Source organism: Nerophis ophidion, linkage group LG06 (genome assembly GCF_033978795.1).
Source record: "Nerophis ophidion isolate RoL-2023_Sa linkage group LG06, RoL_Noph_v1.0, whole genome shotgun sequence".
Taxonomy (NCBI): Eukaryota; Metazoa; Chordata; class Actinopteri; order Syngnathiformes; family Syngnathidae; genus Nerophis; species Nerophis ophidion.
The window spans coordinates 77740983-77765032 of NC_084616.1; the positions used below are offsets into that span (position 1 = coordinate 77740983).

At 41.2% G+C, this 24050-nt stretch overlaps 2 protein-coding genes across 3 annotated transcripts in view; both read left to right on the forward strand.

Annotated features, from left to right (window-relative positions):
* Window positions 1-1396: 1396 nt before the first annotated feature.
* On the forward strand, window positions 1397-15295 carry zgc:103759 (U8 snoRNA-decapping enzyme). Its single transcript, XM_061904891.1, has 5 exons — window positions 1397-1517; window positions 1604-1735; window positions 4929-4969; window positions 14465-14702; window positions 14779-15295. Exons 2-5 carry the CDS (start codon window positions 1604-1606, stop codon window positions 15016-15018), a joined length of 651 nt encoding a protein of 216 aa, XP_061760875.1. The 5' UTR covers window positions 1397-1517; the 3' UTR covers window positions 15019-15295.
* Window positions 15296-19770: 4475 nt separating this feature from the next.
* Window positions 19771-24050, forward strand: part of arhgap4b (Rho GTPase activating protein 4b) — an 84732-nt gene continuing 80452 nt past the window's right edge. For both annotated transcript variants that reach the window (XM_061904892.1, XM_061904893.1), the window contains exon 1: window positions 19771-19976. The gene's annotated coding sequence lies outside the window, so the exon portion shown is untranslated. The remainder of the gene's footprint in view (window positions 19977-24050) is intronic.

The following is a 24050-nucleotide window of genomic DNA, read 5'->3' on the forward strand; positions in this document are numbered from 1 at the left end:
TGTTGTTTTTACTGTTGTTCATGTTTGAAATGCTTTTCATTTTATCTGAACAAACGTATGTAGTATACACATATACATATATATGTTTACATATATATATATATATATATATATATATATATGTATATATATGTACATATATATGTTTACATATATATATATATATATATATATATATATATATATATATATATATATATATATGAGGCGTGGTGCAGTGGAAGAGTGGCCGTGCGCAACCCGAGGGTCCCTGGTTCAAATCCCCACCTAGTACCAACCTCGTCACATCCGTTGTGTCCTGAGCAAGACACTTCACCCTTGCTCCTGATGGGTGCTGGTTAGCGCCTTGCATGGCAGCTCCCTCCATCAGTGTGTGAATGTGTGTGTGAATGTGGAAGTAGTGTCAAAGCGCTTTGAGTACCTTGAAGGTAGAAAAGCGCTATACAAGTACAACCCATTTATCATACACACATATATGTTTACATTTCATGAAACAAAGTGTGTTTATATATATATACACTTTGTTTCATGAAATGTAAACACAATAAAAAACAAAAGACATAATGCTATGATGGTATTTGGTTAAAAAAAAAAAAAAAAAAAAGATAACCATCAATTTTGATATTTGGAAAATACATTACTGTTAAATTACAATACAACCAAGACTTTTCCAATGACTATTTCCAAAATGAAAGGTGACTTGTCCAGGGTGTAGACCGCCTTCCACCCGATTGTAGCTGAGATAGGCACCAGCGACCCCAAAGAGAATAAGCGGTAGAAATGGATGGATTTCTAAAATATACAAACATCATGAATTGGACAAGTGCAGTGCAAAAGGCGGAAGGGCCGACTGTCAACCACTTGTTTTATACTTGTGAAAACACTCCATCACTATGGCAGGCATCTGTCGCTTCATCCTGGACAATATTTATGACAAATTTGTGCTTTACTTTAAAGATGTGATTTTTAATCTTACACTGTATGAACACAAATTTGAAAAGGAATTCTACCTTTGCAACCTCATTATTTTATTGGCTAAGTTTTATATTGATAAATGTAAGTTTCTTAATACCCGTCCTATCTTTTGTGCCTTTAAAAAAGATCTGGAACTTTACATTAAAACGCTCTCTACCTGTAAGAACAAAAAAGCTGTGAAAACGATGATGCTGTGTTCCACATTTAAGTTGTTTGATGAATCTGAATAAGCCTACGGCTTTGCATTTTGTTTATCATATATATATATTTTTGTATTCTATTTTTTATTATTTTCAACTTACAACCCCCTGGCGCTGTTTTGTACTGTTTTCATAATGTTTTATAATGTTTTATATTGTTGTTTGACTTACTGTTTGTAATTGTTGAAATTTATGAATAAACCTTTAAAAAAAAAAGAGACGGAAGGGCCGCTCCCACTCCCCACCACCAGAGGGCGCTAACCCCTCCTTTAACTACCCAACTCTTCCTGTGTATTTCCTGCTTTCGGAAAGTCTGGGACATTTCACGCCGTCTGGACGCAGGTGACGAGCAAGCAGCACTAATAAAGATGTCTGGGCGGCAGTAAGACTGCACCGTGCCAAGTGTTTAATATTATGTCACCTTTCAGATGGCGAACGGACAGCTGTCGAGGGCCGAGGCGCTGGCCTGCTCAGACTGTAGACACGCCTGTCACGTGATGCTGTACTCACACACCACTACTCAGCTTTTTGGGAGGACTCCCATCAAACACATCATACTGGTAAATATCTAATAAAGTACTATCCATCTATCATCATACTGGTAAATATCTAATAAAGTACTATTTATATATATCAGGGGTCACCAATGCGGTGCCCGCGGGCCTGTTCTAAAAATAGCTCAAATAGCAGCACTTACCAGTGAGCTGCCTCTATTTTTAGGGCCCGCATGGCCCATTGCCAAAGGACCTATTGAATTTCGTGCGTTTGATTATTCTTTATTATTATTATTATTATTATTCCGCCGCCTCTTTGAACTGTAATTTCACCCCCTGACCATGCACCAAAACTCACCAAATTTCACACACTCATCAGAACTGGCGAAAATTGCCATCTAATAAAAAAAAACAAAGCCCAAAAATCAAAAACGCGCTCTAGCGCCCCCTACGAAAAAAGATTTTTGATTACTGCTCCGGTTTTGATTTTATAAATGGGTTGTACTTGTATAGCGCTTTTCTACCTTCAAGGTACTCAAAGCGCTTTGACACTACTTCCACATTCACACACACATTCACACACTGATGGAGGGAGCTGCCATGCAAGGCGCCAACCAGCACCCATCAGGAGCAAGGGTGAAGTGTCTTGCTCAGGACACAACGGACGTGACAAGGTTGGTTCTAGGTGGGATTTGAACCAGTGACCCTCGGGTTGCGCACGGCCACTCTCCCACTGCGCCAAAGATCAACTGCGCTGATGCTGTCTCAAGATGGCTACTACCACTGGATAAAAGTATTGGGACACTTAGGACTAACACTAGGCAAAAGTATTGGGACACTTAGGACTAACAGTAGACAATGACAATGTGAAATGGAATTAAATCTTTTTTGTCCTCAAAATTCTACACACAATACCCTATAATAATAGTAGCTACTATCCATGCTTCTACCGCTTATCCGAGTTTGGGTCGCGGGGGCAGCAGCCAAAGGCGGGCCCGACCAACGCTGCTTGCAGCTTTAATTTAAATTGTATTTATTTACTAGCAAGCTGGTCTCGCTTGGCTCGACATTTATAATTCTAAGAGAGACAAAACTCAAATAGAATTTGAAAATCCAAGAACATATTTTAAAGACTTGGTCTTCACTTTACCATGAATTGATTAACGTGGACCCCGACTAGGGTGAGAAGCTCTGCCATCCGGGAGGAACTCAAAGTAAAGCCGCTGCTCCTCCACATGGAGAGGAGCCAGATGAGGTGGTTCGGGCATCTGGTCAGGATGCCACCCGAACGCCTCCCTAGGGAGGTGTTTAGGGCACGTCCAACTGGTAGGAGGCCACAGGGAAGATCCAGGACATGTTGGGAAGACTATGTCTCCCGGCTGGCCTGGGAACGCCTCGGGATCCCCCGGGAAGAGCTAGACGAAGTGGCTGGGGAGAGGGAAGTCTGGGCTTCCCTGCTTAGGCTGTTGCCCCCGCGACCCGACCTCGGATAAGCGGAAGATGATGGATGGATGGATGGATGGATGGACGGACCCCGACTTAAACAAGTTGAAAAACGTATTGGGGTGTTACCATTTAGTGGTCAATTGTATGGAATATGTACTGTACTGTGCAATCTACTAATAAAAGTATCAATCAATCAATCAAAAAACCTGTTTAAATACATTCATTTATTGTTTTACTTTGCTTCTTATAACTTTCAGAAAGACAATTTTGGAGAAAAAATACAACCTTAAAAATGATTTTAGCATTTTTAAACACTTTTACCTTTTAAATTCCTTCCTCTTCTTTCCTGACAATTTAAATCAATGTTCAAGTAAATGTATTTTTTCTATTGTAATGAATAATAAATACATTTTAATTAAATTCTTCATTTTAGCTTCTGTGTGAATGTGAGTGTGAATGTTGTCTGTCTATCTGTGTTGGCCCTGCGATGAGGGGGCGACTTGTCCAGGGTGTACCCCGCCTTCCGCCCGATTGTAGCTGAGATAGGCGCCCCCCGCGACCCCGTAAGGGACAAGCGGTAGAAAATGGATGGATAGATTTTAGCTTCTGTTTTTTTCGACGAAGAATATTTGTGAAATAATTCTTCAAACTTGTTATGATTAAAATCCCCAAATAGAATATTCTGGCAAATCTAGAAAATCTGTAGAATGAAATGTAAATCTTATTTCAAAGTCTTGAATTTCTTTTAAATTTTTTGTTCTGGAATATCTAGAAGAAATAATTATTTGTCTTTGTTAGAAATATAGCTTGGTCCAATTTGTCATATATTCATCCATCCATCCATCCATTTTCTACCGCTTATTCCCTTTTGGGGTCGCGGGGGGCGCTGGCGTCTATCTCAGCTACAATCGGGCGGAAGGCGGGGTACATCCTGGACAAGTCCCCACCTCATCGCAGGGCCAACACAGATAGACAGACAACATTCACACACTAGGGACCATTTAGTGTTGCCAATCAACCTATCCCCAGGTGCATGTCTTTGGAAGTGGGAGGAAGCCGGAGTACCCGGAGGGAACCCACGCATTCACGGGGAGAACATGCAAACTCCACACAGAAAGATCCCCAGCCTGGATTTGAACCCAGGACTGCAGGACCTTCGTATTGTGAGGCAGACGCACTAACCCCTCTTCCCCGTGAAGCCCCAATTAGTCATATATTCTAACAAAATTCAGATTGGATTTTAACTTATGTAAAACATGTCATCAACATTTTAAAATTAGTCTAAATCAGGAAAAATTACTAATGATATTCCATAAATTCTTTTTTTAATTTTTTGAAAAAATTTAAAAAAGAATTAGCTAGTTTTTCTATTTTTTTCGGTTGAATTTTGAATTTTAAAGAGTCGAAATTGAAGATAAACTATGTTTCAAAATTTAATTTTCATTTATTTTTCCCATTTTCTCCTCTTTTAAACCGTTCAATGAAGTGTTTTTTTCATCATTTATTCTCTACAAAAAACCTACCGTAAAAGGAAAAAAATGTACGACGGAATGACACAGAAATACCCATTTTTTAATACATATAGATTTATTTATTAAAGGTAAATTAAACAACTTGGCTATTTCTGGCAATTTATTGAAGTGTGTATCAAACTGGTAGCCCTTGGCATTAATCAGTACCCAAGAAGTAGCTCTTGCTTTCAAATAGGTTGGTGACCCCTGCTCTATGTGTAGATGCAGGAGTGTAAACTGTCTCTGACATTGCATGTCTGAAATGTAGCGACTATAACAAACTAAGTTGTCACATCCCACAGATGCAGATGCGCTTTGATGGTCTGCTGGGTTTCCCTGGCGGGTGAGTGTTACTCTTTCTCCTATTCCTTTCCCTCCTGTGGTCAACATTCACCCTTTTTGTTTCCACCCCTGTGCTCTAACACTGTTTTTCAACCACTGTGATGCAGCAAAAAAAACATCTCAACCTTGGGGTCCCCCCCTTTATCAGGAGTACACATGTAAATGGGTTGCGAACTTTATCGTGGATGTTCTCTACTAAATCCTTACAGCAAAAATATGGCAATATGGCGAAATGATGAAGTATGACACATAGAATGGAGCTGCTATCCCCGTTTAAATAAGAACATCTCATTTCAGTAGGCCTTTGAATTCATATCCAACAATTGCGAGAATGACTTTTTACCTTCAATATCGGCTGCTGAGTTTCATTTTTTAAAAATGTTTTCTGCCTAGTGGTGTGCCTCGGGATTTTTCCAATGAAAAAAATGTGCCTAGGCTCAAAGAAGGTTGAAAAACACTGCTCTCGCACACGCACAGCAGCCCTGTCAAATGACATAAACATTACCGGCAGCAGAGCAGTCGCCGCCACAAACAGGCTGGAGGAGAAAGTGTGGCTGGCGTGCTTTACAAGGTGTGTCATGTCACATTAAAATGGAAATCCTCTCACGGTCGCAGGCAGACGCTTTCATTAGTATTCCGACAAATGCGATTTGCAGCAACTCTTCACAAAGAGGCAGCCGGGACCTCGGGTTTTCAATCATGTCTTTACTAGGATTTGGCTGGAGGTGAACATTCCACCCAAAATATGCAGCGGTTTTGATACTTTGCAGTACTAAGTACAAACCCTGTTTCCATACGAGTTGGGAAATTGTGTTAGATGTAAATATAAACAGAATACAATGATTTGCAAATCCTTTTCAACCCATATTCAGTTGAATATGCAACAAAGACAACATATTTGATGTTCAAACTGATAAACATTTTTTGTTTTTTTTGTTGCAAATAATCATTAACTTTAGAATTTGATGCCAGCAACACGTGACAAAGAAGTTCGGAAAGGTAGCAATAAATACTGATAAAGTTCAGGAATGCTCATCAAACACTTATTTGGAACATCCCACAGGTGTGCAGGCTAATTGGGAACAGGTGGGTGCCATGATTGGCTATAAAAACAGCTTCCTAAAAAATGCTCAGTCTTTCACAAGAAAGGATGGGGCGAGGTACACCCCTTTGTCCACAACTGCGTGAGCAAATAGTCAAACAGTTTAAGAACAACCTTTCTCAAAGTGACATTGCAAGAAATTTAGGGATTTCAACATCTACGCTCCATAATATCATCAAAAGGTTCAGAGAATCTGGAGAAATCACTCCACGTAAGCGGCATGGCCGGAAACCAACATTGAATGACCGTGACCTTCCATCCCTCAGACGGCGATGTATCAAAAAACGACATCAATCTCTAAAGGATATCACCACATGGGCTCAGGAACACTTCAGAAAACCACTGTCACTAAATACAGTTCGTCGCTACATCTGTAAGTGCAAGTTAAAGCTCTACGATGCAAAGCGAAAGCCATTTATCAACAACATCCAGAAACACCGCCGCCAGCTTTAAATTAAGACAATCATTAGACCGTGATTGGTAACACGCGCTAGCTAACCTAAATGCATTTTCAACCCATATTCAGTTGAATGCACAACAAAGACAACATATTTGATGTTCAAACTCATAAACTTTATTTTTTTTTTGCCAATAATGATTAACTTAAAATTTCATGGCTGCAACACGTGCCAAAGTAGTTGGGGAAGGGCATGTTCACCACTGTGTTACATCACCTTTTCTTTTAACAACACTCAATAAACGTTTGGGAAATGAGGAAACTAATTGTTGAAGCTTTGAAAGTGGAATTCTTTCCCATTCTTGTTTTATGTAGAGCTTCAGTCCTTCAACAGTCCGGGGTCTCCGCTGTCCTATTTTACGCTTCATAATGTGCCACACATTTTCCATGGGAGACAGGTCTTGGCTGCAGGCGGGCCAGGAAAGTACCCGCACTCTTTTACTATGAAGCCACGCTGTTGTAACATGTGGCTTGGCATTGTTTTGCTGAAATAAGCAGGGGCGTCCATGATTATGTTGTTTGGATGACAACATATGTTGCTCCAAAACCTGTATGGACCATTCAGCATTAATGGTGCCTTCACAGATGTGTAAGTTACCCATGCCTTGGGCACTAATGCACCCCCATACCATCACACATGCTGGCTTTTCAACTTTGCGCCTATAACAATCCGAATGGTTATTCTCCTCTTTGTTCTGGAGGACACCACGTCCTCTGTTTCCAAATATAATTTGAAATGTGGACTCGTCAGACCACAGAACATGTTTCCACTTTGCATCAGTCCATCTTAGATGAACTCGGGCCCAGTGAAGCCGGCGGCGTTCCAGGTTGTTGTTGATAAATGGTTTTCGCTTTGCATAGTAGAGTTTTAACTTGCACTTACAGATGTAGCGACCAACAGTAGTTACTGACAGTGGTTTTATGAAGTGTTCCTGAGCCAATGTAGTGATATCCTTTACACACTGATGTCGGTTTTTGATGCAGTACCACCTGAGGGATTGAAGGTCCGTAATATCATCGCTTACGTGCAGTGATTTCTCTAGAGTCTTTGAACCTTTTGATGATTTTACGGACCGTAGATGGTAAAATCCCTAAATTCCTTGCAATAGCGCGTTGAGAAATGTTGTTCTAAAACTGTTCGACAATTTGCTTACAAATTGGTGACCCTCACCCCATCCTTGTTTGTGAATTACTTAGCATTTCATGGAAGCTGCTTTTATAGCCAATCATGGCACCCACCTGTTCCCAATTAGCCTGCACACCTGTGGGATGTTCCAAATAAGTGTTTGATGAGCATTCCTCAACTTTATCAGTATTTATTGCCACCTTTCCCAACTTCTTTGTCGAGTGTTGCTGGCATCAAATTCTAAAGTTAATGATTATTTGCAAAAAAAAAACATGTTTATGAGTTTGAACATCAAATATGTTGTCTTTGTAGCATATTCAACTGAATATGGCTTGAAAAGGATTTGCAAATCATTGTATTCTGTTTATATTTACATCTAACACAATTTCCCAACTCATATGGAAACGGGGTTTGTACATTTTAAAGACTTCCTTGTGGCCTACATAACATGTAGTGGTGGTTCTTTGGTCAACATGTTGCATGGATGATGTTTTACAGAACATCTTTCAAGCTGTTTTCTGAAAGTCGCTTCAGGATGCGCCGTTTTATGGGCGGTCTCATTTAAGTGCCTTCACTTTGAGTGTGTCTTCTCCCTGTCAGCCATGTGCTAGTTTTTACTGCTTCCATATGGAGTCTACTGACAGATAGAAGTTACAACCAGGGTTGTATGGTATACCGGTACTCAATATTGGCATTAACGCACTTTTTGAAATCAGAAAGGACGCGAATTTCAGGAAGTCCATGCGTGGACGCAGATATTTGTATTTTTGAAAACATTTTCCCGACAGCAGCACGGTGATAGAGGGGTTAGTGCATCTGCATCAGAGGTGGGTAGAGTACCATACCAACTTTATTTATAAAGCCCTTTAAAAACAACTACAGTCAAGTAGCCAAAAATTGTACTCAAGTAAGAGTACTGTTACTTTAGAGATTTATTACTCAAGTAAAATTAAGGAGTAGTCACACAAATATTTACTTGAGTAGATGTAAAAAGTATGTTGTGAAAAAACTACGCAATACTGAGTAACTGATGAGTAACCTGTTCCTTTAATGATGACGGCAACAAGTAATGCACAAAAACAAAAATAGCAGTGAACAAATTCAGAGCCAGGAATATCTCTTAAGCATCTAAAACAATAATATATATTTGGTTTTACACTGTATTGAAAAAAAATTAGAAAATGAATTTGACCTTTGCAACCTCATTATACTATTGGTTAAGTTTTATGTTCATAAATGTAAGTTTCTCAATATCCGACCTGTTTTTTGTGCCTTTTATAAAAGATTTAGAAGTCTACATTAAAACACTCTACCTCTAACAACCCAAAACCTGTGAAAACGATGATGCTGTGTTCCAAATGTAAGTTATTTACTGAGATTGAGTGAGACTATGGCTTTGCCCTTTTTTTATTTTATATATATATATATATATATATATATATTTTTTTTTTTTTTGCATTCTATTTTAGTTACTTTGAATTTACAACCCCCTGGCGCTGTTTTGTACGGTTTTTATACTGTTTTGTACTGTTTTAGTATTTACTTTGATATTATTTTCGATTGTTTGGAAATGTTGAAATTTACAAATAAAGGTTTATAAAAAAAAGTGTGCAGTTAATCATGTGACCGCCTGGCTCTGTTTGATTGGTGAAACGCAGGCATGTGATAGATCCTACTTTGAAGGTCTGTCGGACAAACCAAATCAAACAAAGCGTGCATTAACAGATCGATAAAAATCAGTAGCGAGTAGAGAGCTAAATGTAGATAAATGGAGCGGCGTAAAAGTAGCGTTTCTTCTCTATAAATATACTCAAGTAAAAGTAAAAGTATGTTGCATTAAAACTACTCTTAGAAGTACAATTTATCCCAAAAGTTACTCAAGTAGATGTAACGGAGTAAATGTAGCACGTTACTACCCACCTCTGCTCACAATACGAAGGTCCTGAGTAGTCCAGAGTGTTTTTAACATTAAAAAAATAAGCAATATATGAACCCTTTATAAGGTTTATAATTATGATTAAAGTTAATTCTCCATTATTTACTAGCTTCATTTCTAATTTAGTGCATTGTTATCACTTGGCTCAAAATAACCTCAATGTTGTATTAAAGATCAAAACAGGAAGTCAACAATTGTTATACATTTTTTCCAGACAGCAAAGGGGTTGGATTAAATACGCCCTGCTTCTTCCTACTCCTCTTCGGAAATGTTAGAATGTGAAGCATGTTCAAAACACGTCACTATTTAATTATTTTCTTTCGTTATCTGTTTTCTTTTTCTTTCGTGTTATGATAGCCTAAATAAATATTTACAACACAATATTGACCCTGGTATGAGCTGACTCTTATTCAAGTCATGTTTATAGAAACAAAAACTATTTTAAGACCAAAGTTGTTGTTGGACGACTCTGCGTCATTATTCGCCACCGTTCTAAAATTAGCATCATCGCTCCTTTTGTGTTGTTTGCTAACTTGCCAAACAACACCGGTCTGTGTGTGCGAATACAGTGTTTACCACAGGTCAGGTGGTGTGGTCGGGCGGAGGGGGGGATGACCAAGAAGAACGCAGAGTTGGAATATAATTACAGCACTTTATGTACATATTTATTTACATTTTTATATAATATGTAACTACAAGCTCCATTCACAGACAGAGTCCCATTGCTTTTATGAGCGGTCGAGCGAGTCAAAAGCCGAAAACAAAAATAAAAATAAAATATTTTTATTTTGTTTGTGGCGGCCGTAATTCTTCCGTGGTGGGCCGCCACAAATAAATGAATGTGTGGGAAACCCTGGAATAGGATAGGATAGGATAGGTCTTTATTGTCATTGCACAAGTAGAACGAAACTATGTTTTCAGCACAAACCTGTTCAAGATTAGACAGACAAACAGTGTACAGGGTTACAGAACAGGAACGCTGATGGGTCGCCACGAGGCGCCCCGTAAAAGGTGGGAAAAAGGTCAAATGCTGGGGAAAAAGATGATTAAAAAAATACAAACTAGACTGGGCTCTTAAGGGGGCCTAGTCTGGAGTGGGGAAAAAACCTCCAAGCCATGCACACTTAAACATGTTACATTTAATCACGACAACTCGCAACAGGGGTGGGCTTGAGGCCCTGGATGTCGACTGCTGCTATAAAGCGCTGCCAGCCGTCCATCACCCCATCAAGCGGTGGTGTAGGCGTGTGTGTGTATATGCCCATTGTCTTGGGTGTGTTGATGTAGTGTCAGTAGGCCTGGGGCCAGTCTGCATGCAAGCAAAAGTTCAAATCCAGGTGTCGTTGAGGATGAAGGGAGGTCAAAAGCGGCCATCATTGAGGTGTCCTCAGAGGGTGGGGGTGGATTTTTACAGAACAGCCTGCTCCTGCTGTTGCAGAGTCAAATCATAGATTAGGATTTTTGTTTTTCCGCGAGCAGACCTTACAATGGCTTTTAAGTTCTATTCGTCCATGCTGGCCCTCATATCCAATTTTTCCCTTTCAACAAGCTTCACCACGATGTGATCCATCTTGGATTCAGTACAGAAATCGCCCCAGTCTGTGATCCCACAGCTTTGGGCTCCTTGAGTGGCTGCCATCGTCTTAGGAATCTGACGAGCAATGCCCAGCCCAATCAGCAGGTGCCCCGCGATCACGGTAGATGTCTTCCACGTCCTCGATGGAAAGGACTGAGAGGCACATGATTCTCCATTTATCCCAGGAATCTCTCACGTACCCCGCAGCAATGATCCCCACAACCTCATTTCCTCCTTCGAAAAGATATTGTCAATTAATTCGAGAGTCCAGCTGATCATTTCCATGTCTGATGTTTAGATTTGGAGGACAGCGCAGAGGAAGAGGCTTCAAAAAAGTGTAGACAAGACAAAACAAAGAGAAAAAGCAGGGAGAAGAACGGAGCGAGGAAAAAATGCGACTGCCTTCGCCCGAAGCAGAGCTCTGGCTCGTCGGTTTATATTTATGAATACCTAGAACCTGATTTTAAAACAAAATGTGGGACAAGCGGTAGGAAAATGATGGATGGTCCTGTTAATTTTTAAGGGCTCGACATTGTCTTAACACGCACTCTATTTTGATTGCTGACGTTAGCAGGAGCGCTAATGCTAACGCAGCACAAGCACCAATGTTGCCGCGGGAACGACGACAGATGATAATCTCTAAAATTATAAATTAAATCATAAATGTCAGGTTTAAACACTGACGACATCTATTAAACAGACGAGAAGCAAGGAATTATGCAGAGACAAAGTTCAATTTGGCTCATATGAGGAGAGTTTTGGGCTTTAGTCTAGTTACAGATCCAAACCACGTTCTAAAAGTCCAGCCCACGTGCTTTCTCTATTTGGGAGGTCCCTGGTTACATCACCGAAGCTGTCGCTGAGTGAAGGGGATAATCTCAACCGCTCCAGTTAGACACAATATATGACTATTAATGTGGAGTGAAGTGAATTATAGTTATATAGCGCTATTTCCTCAAGTGACTCAAAGTGCTTTACATAGTGAAACCCAATATCTAAGTTACAATTAAACCAGTTTGGGTGGCACTGGGAGCAGGTGGGTAAAGTGTCCTGCCCAAGGACACAACGGTATTGACTAAGATGGCGGAAGCGGGGATCGAACCTGCAACCCTCAAGTTGCTGGCATGGCCGCTCTACCAACCAAGCTTTATCGCCCCATAAAATGCAAAGGTGTTGACGCTGGTGATATCGCCCAGTCTCTGCTTTGTCTGCGTCCTGGTACTCAAATTTCGGCCTTGGCAGTCAGCAGGTTGAGTCTGGACACAACACTGATACCAGACCACTTGCAATCTTTTGGATTTCCAGCTTTGCGCAGATAGAAAAATACAGCTTCACCACAATTGATAATAACTATAGCAACTGCCCTTAAAGGCCTACTGAAAGCCACTACTAGCGACCACGCAGTCTGATAGTTTATATATCAATGATGAAATATTAACATTGCAACACATGACAATACGGCCGCTTTAGTTTACTAAATTGCAATTCTAAATTTCCGGCAAAGTGTCGTGTTGAAAACGTCGCGGTATGATGACGCGTGCGTTTGACGTCTCGGGTTGTAGCGGACATTACTTTCCAGCCCGATCCAAGCTATAAGTAGTCTGCTTTAATCGCATAATTACACAGTATTCTGGACATCTGTGTTGCTTAATCTTTTGCATTTTGTTCAATTAATAATGGAGAAGTCAAAGTAGAAAGATGGAGGTGGGAAGCTTATAGCCTTTAGCCACACAAACACACGGTGTTTCCTTGTTTAAAACTCCCGAAGATGAAGCTTTACTATGGAACAGAGCGGTCAAGCGAACATGGATCCCGACTACATGTCAACCGGCAGTTTTCGGTGATAAAATTGTGGTAATAAGTCGCCTCTTACCGGAGACATCAGCGGAGCTTCCATCCTGCTGCAGCTGTCGTGACTTCTCTTAGAGACACTGGCGTCAACACACCCGTGGCCGCACCCCTCCGACTTTCAGGTACTATTTAATCTCACTAAAACACTAGCAACACAATAGGCAGATAAGGGATTTTCCAGAATTATCCTAGTAAATGTGTCTAATAACATCTGAATCTCTCCCACTTTTTTTTTCTAGTCCTTCACTCTAAATTTCCTCATCCACGAATCTTTCATCCTCGCTCAAATTAATGGGGAAATTGTCGCTTTCTCGATCCGAATCGCTCTAGCTGCTGGTGGCCATGATTGTAAACAATGTTCAGATGTGAGGAGCTCCACAACCCGTGACGTCACGCGCACATCGTCTGCTACTTCCGGTACAGGCAAGGCTTTTTTATTAGCGACCAAAAGTTGCCAACCTTATCGTGGATGTTCTCTACTAAATCCTTTCAGCAAAAATATGGCAATATGGCGAAATGATGAAGTATGACACATAGAATGGACCTGCTATCCCCGTTTAAATAAAAACATCGCATTTCAGTAGGCTTTTAAGAAAAGTAACGTAATGTAATTGTTTTGTAATGACGTTCAGTGCCTCTGCAAACATGCAGTCATTTTCAATATTGATTGAAACACACATGGCGGGTCAATGGAGAGAGACGACATTGTTTATGTGCATTTGAATTAGGGATGCACCGAAATGAAAATTTGTGGCCGAAGCCGAATAATGAATGCAGTTTTTCCACAATTTTTTTTTATATTGCATAAATAGCCTATAATAAATATTTAGACATGTTTTTCAAATAAAGTAATTTTTTATTAAATATAGACATTTTTTTAATATTCCAGTAGTCTTTGCTTTTCAAAAATAGCACAATTTTTCATTTATATTAGGCCTTCAAACAAAACATGCATTCCAAAAAAATATAAAGTGCATTAAAGTGGATAAACCCACAACAAATGAATTATTGTCCTTTTGGCAAAAGTCTGCTTAGCCACAGTAGATATGCTAATAATGTAAACAGAAGGCTCAAGTATATCTCAATAAGTGTGTGCTTGTAACCTCATACACTTATACAGGTAGCCTACACAACAGGCTAATAATGTAAACAGAGGCCCCACTAAATCTCAATAAGTGTGTGCTTGTAACCTCATACACTTATACAGGTACACAACATATCCCAACGTCACTGCACGTTGGTTGATTGCGTCACCGCGTCAAAAAATTGCGTCACATGCCACTATTCGGCCTTGTTTTTAACTCATTCCACCGAAGGCCGAATCTGGCTTTTTTTGCCATATTCGGCCGAATATATTCGGTTACCGATTAATCGGTGCATCCCTAATTCAAATCGATATATTTGAACCTTTAACCCCCCTCCTCATTCCTCACTGCCACCTTTTTTAGGTTTGTGAACCAATCACAGGAGACCTTAGAGGCCGGGCTTTGCAGGGAATTAATGGAGGAGGTGGGCGTGGCTCTGTCTGTATCGGAAGACGATCACATGGACGCTCGCCGTGCCCCCGCTACCTCCCCTTCGTGCCCCCGTCTCATCACTCACTTCTACGTGAAGAAGCTGGAGGAGGAGCAGATAAGGGAGGTGGAGAAAGCGTCCGCATCCACCGCAAAAGATCACGGCCAGGAGGTACTGTACGTGCGTGACTGATCGCAGCCTTGGCCATGTTGCTTTACCCCCACTCCCCCTTGTTGCCTTTCTGAAGGTTCTGGGCATGGTCCGAGTCCCGCTCTACACCACAAAAGGCGGCGGAGGCCTCTCGTCGTTTCTGTCGCACGCGTTCATCGGGAACGCTCGCTCCCAGCTGGTCCACGCTCTGCTGCGTCTCCGCCTGGTCGAGCCCGAAGACCTGCGCCAGGCCCTCCGGGACTCGCTGAAGACGCACGCACGCAGCGAGGTGGACCTGCAGGAAGCGCTGACGGAGGCCGAGCGAGAGCCGTCGTGAATCGCGGTAACCCGTCTTGTAGATCCCCTGCCTATTCACGGTGGTTCCAGAAAGTTTGATGGCGTTATCTACAGGTGGGGTTGGGATCTTTATCATTGCACTTACAGTTAAAATAGACCTTTAGCAGCTACAAGCTTTGTGAGGTCAAAGGTGGGTTTCTGTTCCTCCACACCAAACTCATCCAAGCATGGACCTTGCAACAAGAAATGGTCTTCTCTCACAAAGTTAGAAGCATATAATTATCAGATTGTAATAAAATGATGCACACTGTAAATCATATAGTTTCAGTGTGTAGTTATTTTTTGAAATGGTCAAAATACAAACCCCGTTTCCATTTGAGTTGGGAAATTGTGTTAGATGTAAATATAAACGGAATACAATGATTTGCAAATCCTTTTCAACCCATATTCAGTTGAATATGCTAGAAAGACAAGATATTTGATGTTTTTTTGCGATAATAATTAACTTAGAATTTCATGGCTGCAACACGTGCCAAAGTAGTTGGGAAAGGGCATGTTCACCACTGTGTTACATCACCTTTTCTTTTAACAACACTCAATAAACGTTTGGGAACTGAGGAAACTAATTGTTGAAGCTTTGAAAGTGGAATTCTTTCCCATTCTTGTTTTATGTAGAGCTTCAGTTGTTCAACAGTCCGGGGTCTGGTTGTCGTATTTTACGTTTTATAATGCGCCACACATTTTCGATGGGAGACAGGTCTGGACTGCAGGGGAGCCAGGAAAGTACCTGCACTCTTTTTTTTTTTTTTTTTACGAAGCACCACTGTTGTAACATTTGGCTTGGCATTGTCTTGCTGAAATAAGCAGGGGCGTCCATGAAAAAGAGGGCGCTTAGATGGCAGCATATGTTGTTCCAAAAGCTGTATGTACCTTTCAGCATTAATGGTGCCTTCACAGATGTGTAAGTTACCCATGCCTTGGGCACTAATGCACCCCCATACCATCACACATGCTGGCTTTTCAACTTTGCGTCGATAACAGTCTGGATGGTTCGCTTCCCCTTTGGTCCGGATGACACGATGTCGAATATTTCCAAAAACAATTTGAAATGTGTACTCGTCAGACCACAGAACACTTTTCTAATTTGCATCAGTCCATCTTAGATGATCTCGGGCCCAGAGAAACCGGCGGCGTTTCTGGATGTTTTTGATAGATGGCTTTCACTTTGCATAGTAGAGCTTTAACCTGCACTTACAGATGTAGCGACCAACTGTATTTAGTGACAGTGGTTTTCTGAAGTGTTCCTGAGCCCATGTGGTGATATCCTTTAGAGATTGATGTCGGTTTTTGATACAGTGCCGCCTGAGGGATCGAAGGTCACGGTCATTCAATGTTGGTTTTTGGCCATGCCGCTTACGTGGAGTGATTTCTCCAGATTCAACTCATATGGAAACGGGGTTTGTAACACAACAAAATGGACATATTTTTGTATCCCTATCTGGACTACTATCACTTTAACACGGCCACCTTTCTGCGTTGTATCTCACAAAAGTGAGTGCACTCCGAACAATACAGCAAGCATTTTTATTACAGTATCTCTATCAACTATTGATTGATTGATTGATACTTTTATTAGTAGATTGCACAGTACAGTACATATTTCACACAATTGACCACTAAATGGTAACACCAGAATACGTTTTTCAACTTGATATAAATTCTGGCATTAAATGCTGTGTTTTTAGTTATTTTCAGTAGATATTAGCTCTAAACTGCTATGCAAATTGTACACTCTAAAACTATTTTATTATTTTCTTGAAATAAATTTTCCATGTGTTTTTTTTAAATACACATCAATGTGATTCCAAAATAGTGTAGCAAATGTATAAATTAAGTGAATTATATTTATATAGCGCTTTTTCTCTAGTGACTCAAAGCGCTTTACATAGTGACACCCAATATCTAAGTTACATTTAAACCAGTGTGGGTAAAGTGTCTTGCCTAAGGACACGACGGCAGTGACTAGGATGGTGGAAGCGGGGATCGAACCTGGAACACTCCAGTTGCTGGCACAGCCACTCTACCCTATACCGCCCATACTGCAGAACATTTACAATTGTCTAATAATAATTTGTATTCCCATTGTAAAATTGTGTTTGTGTCAAAATATAGATATTTTTGTCCTTTTTTTTAAGCAAGTATTTTCACGATTAATCACACTTCTAAATTTGAATTACTCTAATAAAAATGTTTTATCATTTGACAGCACTAAGTTAAACACTTTTTTTTTTTTTATGATATTCTGACAATAAAATTGCATTTGTGTCCATATACTGGATTAAGTTTTAAAGATAATATAAAATTATGCAGGCAAGTAATATCATAATTAATACAATTTAAGTGTAAAAAAATACTCACTACTCTAAATGCAACAATATGAGACAATATAAAAATATCAGCAAGATAATACATGTTATACCTTCCATTGCCTACATTGTTGAATAGTCCAAAATATATATATTTTTTTTAAATTAAGAAATATATGTTATTGTGACCAAAACGTGTCCCCTGACTTTGTATTATTTTTAAACAACACACACAAAAGAAGAAAGATTTGATTAAAAAAAAGTCTTATCCTGTTAGCATCATCACAACATTATCAGTAGCACCCCTGGGCCACAGCCAATCAGGAGCACCCATTTTGAAGGAGGAATGCAATGATTGGTGTTCATAGCTGTCAATCACAGTGAGCTCTGCTTTATGTCGGGGTTGTGTTGTCTCTTTCTTGTCTGCTTTCTTTCTAGCTTCTGCTCCTGGATCTAACATAATAGTGAGAGTCCAGTCCATAGTGGATCTAACATAATAGTGAGAGTCCAGTCCATAGTGGATCTAACATAAGTGTGAGAGTCCAGTCCATAGTGGATCTAACATAATAGTGAGAGTCCAGTCCATAGTGGATCTAACATAATAGTGAGAGTCCAGTCCATAGTGGATCTAACACAATAGTGTGAGAGTCCAGTCCATAGTGGATCTAACATAATAGTGAGAGTCCAGTCCATAGTGGGTCTAACATAATAGTGAGAGTCCAGTCCATAGTGGATCTAACATAATAGTGAGAGTCCAGTCCATAGTGGATCTAACATAATAGTGAGAGTCCAGTCCATTGTGGATCTAACATAATACTGAGAGTCCAGTCCATAGTGGATCTAACATAATAGTGAGAGTCCAGTCCATTGTGGATCTAACATAATAGTGAGAGTCCAGTCCATAGTGGATCTAACATAATAGTGAGAGTCCAGTCCATAGTGGATCTAACATAATAGTGAGAGTCCAGTCCATAGTGGATCTAACATAATAGTGAGAGTCCAGTCCATTGTGGATCTAACATAATACTGAGAGTCCAGTCCATAGTGGATCTAACATAATAGTGAGAGTTCAGTCCATTGTGGATCTAACATAATAGTGAGAGTCCAGTCCATAGTGGATCTAACATAATAGTGAGAGTCCAGTCCATAGTGGATCTAACATAATAGTGAGAGTCTAGTCCATAGTGGATCTAACATAATAGTGGGAATCCAGTCCATAGTGGATCTAACATAATAGTGAGAGTCCAGTCCATAGTGGATCTAACATAATAGTGAGAGTCCCGTCCATAGTGGATCTAACATAATAGTGAGAGTCCAGTCCATAGTGGATCTAACATAATAGTGAGAGTCCAGTCCATAGTGGATCTAACATAATAGTGAGAGTCCAGTCCATAGTGGATCTAACATAATAGTGAGAGTCCAGTCCATAGTGGATCTAACATAATAGTGAGAGTCTAGTCCATAGTGGATCTAACATAATAGTGAGAGTCCAGTCCATAGTGGATCTAACATAATAGTGAGAGTCCAGTCCATAGTGGATCTAACATAATAGTGAGAGTCTAGTCCATAGTGGATCCAACATAATAGTGAGAGTCCAGTCCATAGTGGGACCAGCACCAGCAGAAGACCATCCCGAGCGGACGTGGGTCAGCATTGCAGAGACTTTGGAACAGCTAGCGGTTCATTCGTGGCCACACTGATTAATCAGTATTGTGGTACTATACTAATCCTGGTGTAGTGTACAACCCTAGTCTGCGGTAATATACTCTAGTATTCTTATCTAATGAAAACAAAACTAAACTTAATAATAGCGAACTCCCTCCTCCTCTGGATTTGTGCATCTCAGTGCGGCGATAATGGAGTTTGAGCACGTCGGGGATTAACCACGCGCGTGACATGCGGCGGAAGATTTGATTCCGCGTTAAGTGTATCCTCGGTGATACATCGGGCGCCTGCACCAGATGTTTGCTAACCTCGCCATCTCCAGACACGATGGTGCACACTTGCCAGGCGGCGCCGTTCATAAATGTGTCGCGGGAAGTGACGGATGGCGGCGGCGTGGAAGCGGTTAATGAAAATGACCTCTTGGAGGTTTTGTTTTACTGCAGGAAGGAAACGTACAAAACACACTTGATTGTGTGTAAAAGATGCAGTCATGTGATGGCGAGGGGGAATAATAACACAAGGTCATCAGAATAACATTTGTGGCGTGAGAGACAGTCAAGGATGGATGGATGCAGGGAGGGAGGTAGAGCGAGGGATGCTGAGGGAGAACCGGCGATGTATTCATAGCAGCAGCGGTATTTATAGGCGCCCGGAGGAGAGGAGAGCGCGGGTGGGCGTGGCCTTCATGAGGCAGCGAAGTGGGCGGAGCCAAGCATCCGTGGTGTGAGAGGGGAGGCAATTTAGTGTATTTGGTCGGAAAGGGAGGGCTGTTTTCGAGACGTGTGTGTGTGTGTGCGTGAGAGAGAGAGAAAAGGGGGAGGGATGGAGAGTGAGAGTCTGCCGAGGGGCGAGCGAGATCTGTCAGATTCAAACACACGACTCTCTCCTTGCAGACTGTGCCATGAAGGGAAGCAGGGACGGGAGGCCAGATCCGAGGACAAGCTAGAAGGAGACGGCACAGAGTGAGGTATGCAATGTGTGTGTGTGTGTGTGTGTGTGTGTGTGCGTGTGTGTGTGTGTGTGTGTGTGTGTGTGTGTGCACAAAAGTGACTTTATTTCCACACTTGTGGTTTGGAGGCGACACATGCTGACTCTTAAGGGGGATATTATGTAATGTGTGTGTGTGTGTGTGTGTGTGTGTGTGTGTGTGTGCGTGTGTGTGTGTGTGTGTGTGGCCATTGTGTGGAGCTGTGCCTCGGTCTTATTGGTCACAGGAGGTGATTTATGCTGGCTGTTGACGACACAAAATGTCCCCGGACTAGGCGTACGAGCGGGGATCCATTGTGTGTCTTTGCGCTTTGCAGTGCAATAAAAAAACAGTCACCAATCTGGGCGGCACGCGTTCTCTTGGCAACCCAAAAAAAACTGTCAGTAGTCGGTTTTGAGTGTAAGAGCTCATGCGCAACAGGGCCGTGTGTGCTGTTTAGTGCCTTGCTCAAGGGCAGGAAGTGACCCCGGTCTCCGTCCAGTTCCCGTTTCCATACGTCTCGTCGACACCGGGTTGTGGCGCCATGTGTGGCGGCGTTGGCGTTCCAAGGTGTTGCTTTGTATATTTCCTTTTGAACTCTTGCCTAAGGGACTGAAGACTGAACAATGAGTTCCCATTTACTGAATTATTCAGTGTCCCCAAATACATGTTTTATTTGTTTTCATTTGCACGTGCAGTTCCTGTTTACCTGCGCTCTGTCAATGCAATACACTAGGGGGCGGTGTCTTATGTCGGCAAGTCCAGTCCATAGTGGATCTAACATAATAGTGAGAGTCCAGTCCATAGTGGATCTAACATAATAGTGTGAGGGTCCAGTCCATAGTGGATCTAACATAATAGTGAGAGTCCAGTCCATAGTGGATCCAACATAATAGTGAGAGTCCAGTCCATAGTGGATCTAACATAATAGTGAGAGTCCAGTCCATAGTACATCTAACATAATAGTGAGAGTCCAGTCCATAGTGGATCTAACATAATAGTGAGAGTCCAGTCCATAGTGGATCTAACATAATAGTGAGAGTCCAGTCCATAGTGGATCTAACATAATAGTGAGAGTCCAGTCCATAGTACATCTAACATAATAGTGAGAGTCCAGTCCATAGTGGATCTAACATAATAGTGTGAGGGTCCAGTCCATAGTGGATCTAACATAATAGTGAGAGTCCAGTCCATAGTGGATCCAACATAATAGTGAGAGTCCAGTCCATAGTGGATCTAACATAATAGTGAGAGTCCAGTCCATAGTACATCTAACATAATAGTGAGAGTCCAGTCCATAGTGGATCTAACATAATAGTGAGAGTCCAGTCCATAGTGGATCTAACATAATAGTGAGAGTCCAGTCCATAGTGGATCTAACATAATAGTGAGAGTCCAGTCCATAGTACATCTAACATAATAGTGAGAGTCCAGTCCATAGTGGATCTAACATAATAGTGAGAGTCCAGTCCATAGTGGATCTAACATAATAGTGTGAGGGTCCAGTCCATAGTGGATCTAACATAATAGTGAGAGTCCAGTCCATTGCGGATCTGACATAATAGTGAGAGTCCAGTCCATAGTGGATCTAACATAATAGTGAGAGTCCAGTCCATAGTGGAACTAACATAATAGTGTGAGTCCAGTCCATAGTGGATCTAACATAATAGTGAGAGTCCAGTCCATAGTGGATCTAACATAATAGTGAGAGTCCAGTCCATAGTGGATCTAACATAATAGTGAGAGTCCAGTCCATAGTGGATCTAACATAATAGTGAGAGTCCAGTCCATAGTGGATCTAACATAATAGTGTGAGAGTCCAGTCCATTGCGGATCTGACATAATAGTGAGAGTCCAGTCCATAGTGGATCTAACATAATAGTGAGAGTCCAGTCCATAGTGGATCTAACATAATAGTGAGAGTCCAGTCCATAGTGGATCTAACATAATAGTGAGAGTCCAGTCCATAGTGGATCTAACATAATAGAGAGAGTCCAGTCCATAGTGGATCTAACATAATAGTGAGAGTCCAGTCCATAGTGGATCTAACATAATAGTGAGAGTCCAGTCCATAGTGGATCTAACAGAATAGTGAGAGTCCAGTCCATAGTGGATCTAACAGAATAGTGAGAGTCCAGTCCATAGTGGATCTAACATACAAACCCTTTTTCCATATGAGTTGGGAAATGGTGTTAGATGTAAATATAAACAGAATACAATGATTTGCAAATACTGTGATGAGGTGGCGACTTGTCCAGGGTGTACCCTGCCTTCCGCCCGATTGTAGCTGAGATAGGCGCCAGCGCCCCCCGCGACCCCGAAAGGGAATAAGCGGTAGAAAATGGATGGATGGATGGATGGATTTGCAAATAATTTTCCACCCATATTCAGTTGAATATGCTACAAAGACAACATATTTGATGTTCACACTGATAAACATTTTTTTCTTTGTGCAAATAATCATTAACTTTAGAATTTGATGCCAGCAGCGTGTGACAAAGAAGTTGGGAAAGGTGGCAATAAATACTAATAAATTTGAGGAATGCTCATCAAACACTTATTTGGAACATCCCACAGGTGTGCAGGCTAATTGGGAACAGGTGGGTGCCATGATTGGCTATAAAAACAGCTTCACAAAAAATGCTCAGTCTTTCACAAGAAAGGATGGGGCGAGGTACACCCCTTTGTCCACAACTGCGTGAGCAAATAGTCAAACAGTTTAAGAACAACCTTTCTCAAAGTGACATTGCAAGAAATTTAGGGATTTCAACATCTACGCTCCATAATATCATCAAAAGGTTCAGAGAATCTGGAGAAATCACTCCACGTAAGCGGCATGGCCGGAAACCAACATTGAATGACCCTGACCGTCGATCCCTCGGATGGCACTGTATCAAAAACCGACATCAATCTCTAAAGGATATCACCACATGGCCTCAGGAACACTTCAGAAAACCACTGTCACTAAATACAGTTGGTCGCTACGTCTGTGAGTGCAAGTTAAAGCTCTACTATGCAAAGCGAAAGCCATTTATCAACAACATCCAGGAACGCCGCCGGCTTCTCTGGGCCCGAGATCATCTAAGATGGACTGATGCAAAGTGGAAAAGTGTTCTGTGGTCTGACGAGTCCACATTTCAAATTTTTTGGGGAAATATTCGACATCATGTCATCCGGACCAAAGGGGAAGCGAACCATCCAGACTGTTATCGACACAAAGTTGAAAAGCCAGCATGTGTGATGGTATGGGGGTGCATTAGTGCCCAAGGCATGGGTAACTTACACATCTGTGAAGGCACCATTAATGCTGAAAGGTACATACAGGTTTTGGAACAACATATGCTGGCATCTAAGTGTCGTCTGTTTCATGGACGCCCCTGCTTATTTCAGCAAGACAATGCCAAGCCACATTCAGCACGTGTTACAACAGCATGGCTTCGTAATAAAAGAGTGCGGGTACTTTCCTGGCCCGCCTGCAGTCCAGACCTGTCTCCCATGGAAAATGTGTGGTGCATTATGAAGCGTAAAATAGGACAGCGGAGACCCCGGACTGTTGAAGGACTGAAGCTCTACATAAAACAAGAATGGGAAAGAATTCCACTTTCAAAGCTTCAACAATTAGTTTCCTCAGTTCCCAAACCTTTATTGAGTGTTGTTAAAAGAAAAGGTGATGTAACACAGTGGTGAACATGCCCTTTCCCAACTACTTTGGCACGTGTTGCAGCCATGAAATTCTAAGTTAATTATTATTTGCAAAAAAAAATTTTTTAATATTTTTGAACATGAAATATGTTGTCTTTGTAGCATATTCAACTGAATATGGCTTGAAAAGGATTTGCAAATCATTGTATTCTGTTTATATTTACATCTAACACAATTTCCCAACTCATGTAGAAACGGGGTTTGTATGTGACTGGGGTTTTTGTTGTTGTTTTTGCTGCTTTCTGTAGCATTTTGGTCCTGTGCCAAAACACTGACGGCTGGTAAAATGTTTGAAAAATATCCATGGCAAGGCCCAAAGTTCTACGCTGTTGATATCAACCATCTTACTCCTAATGTCCAATCTGCAGCCTT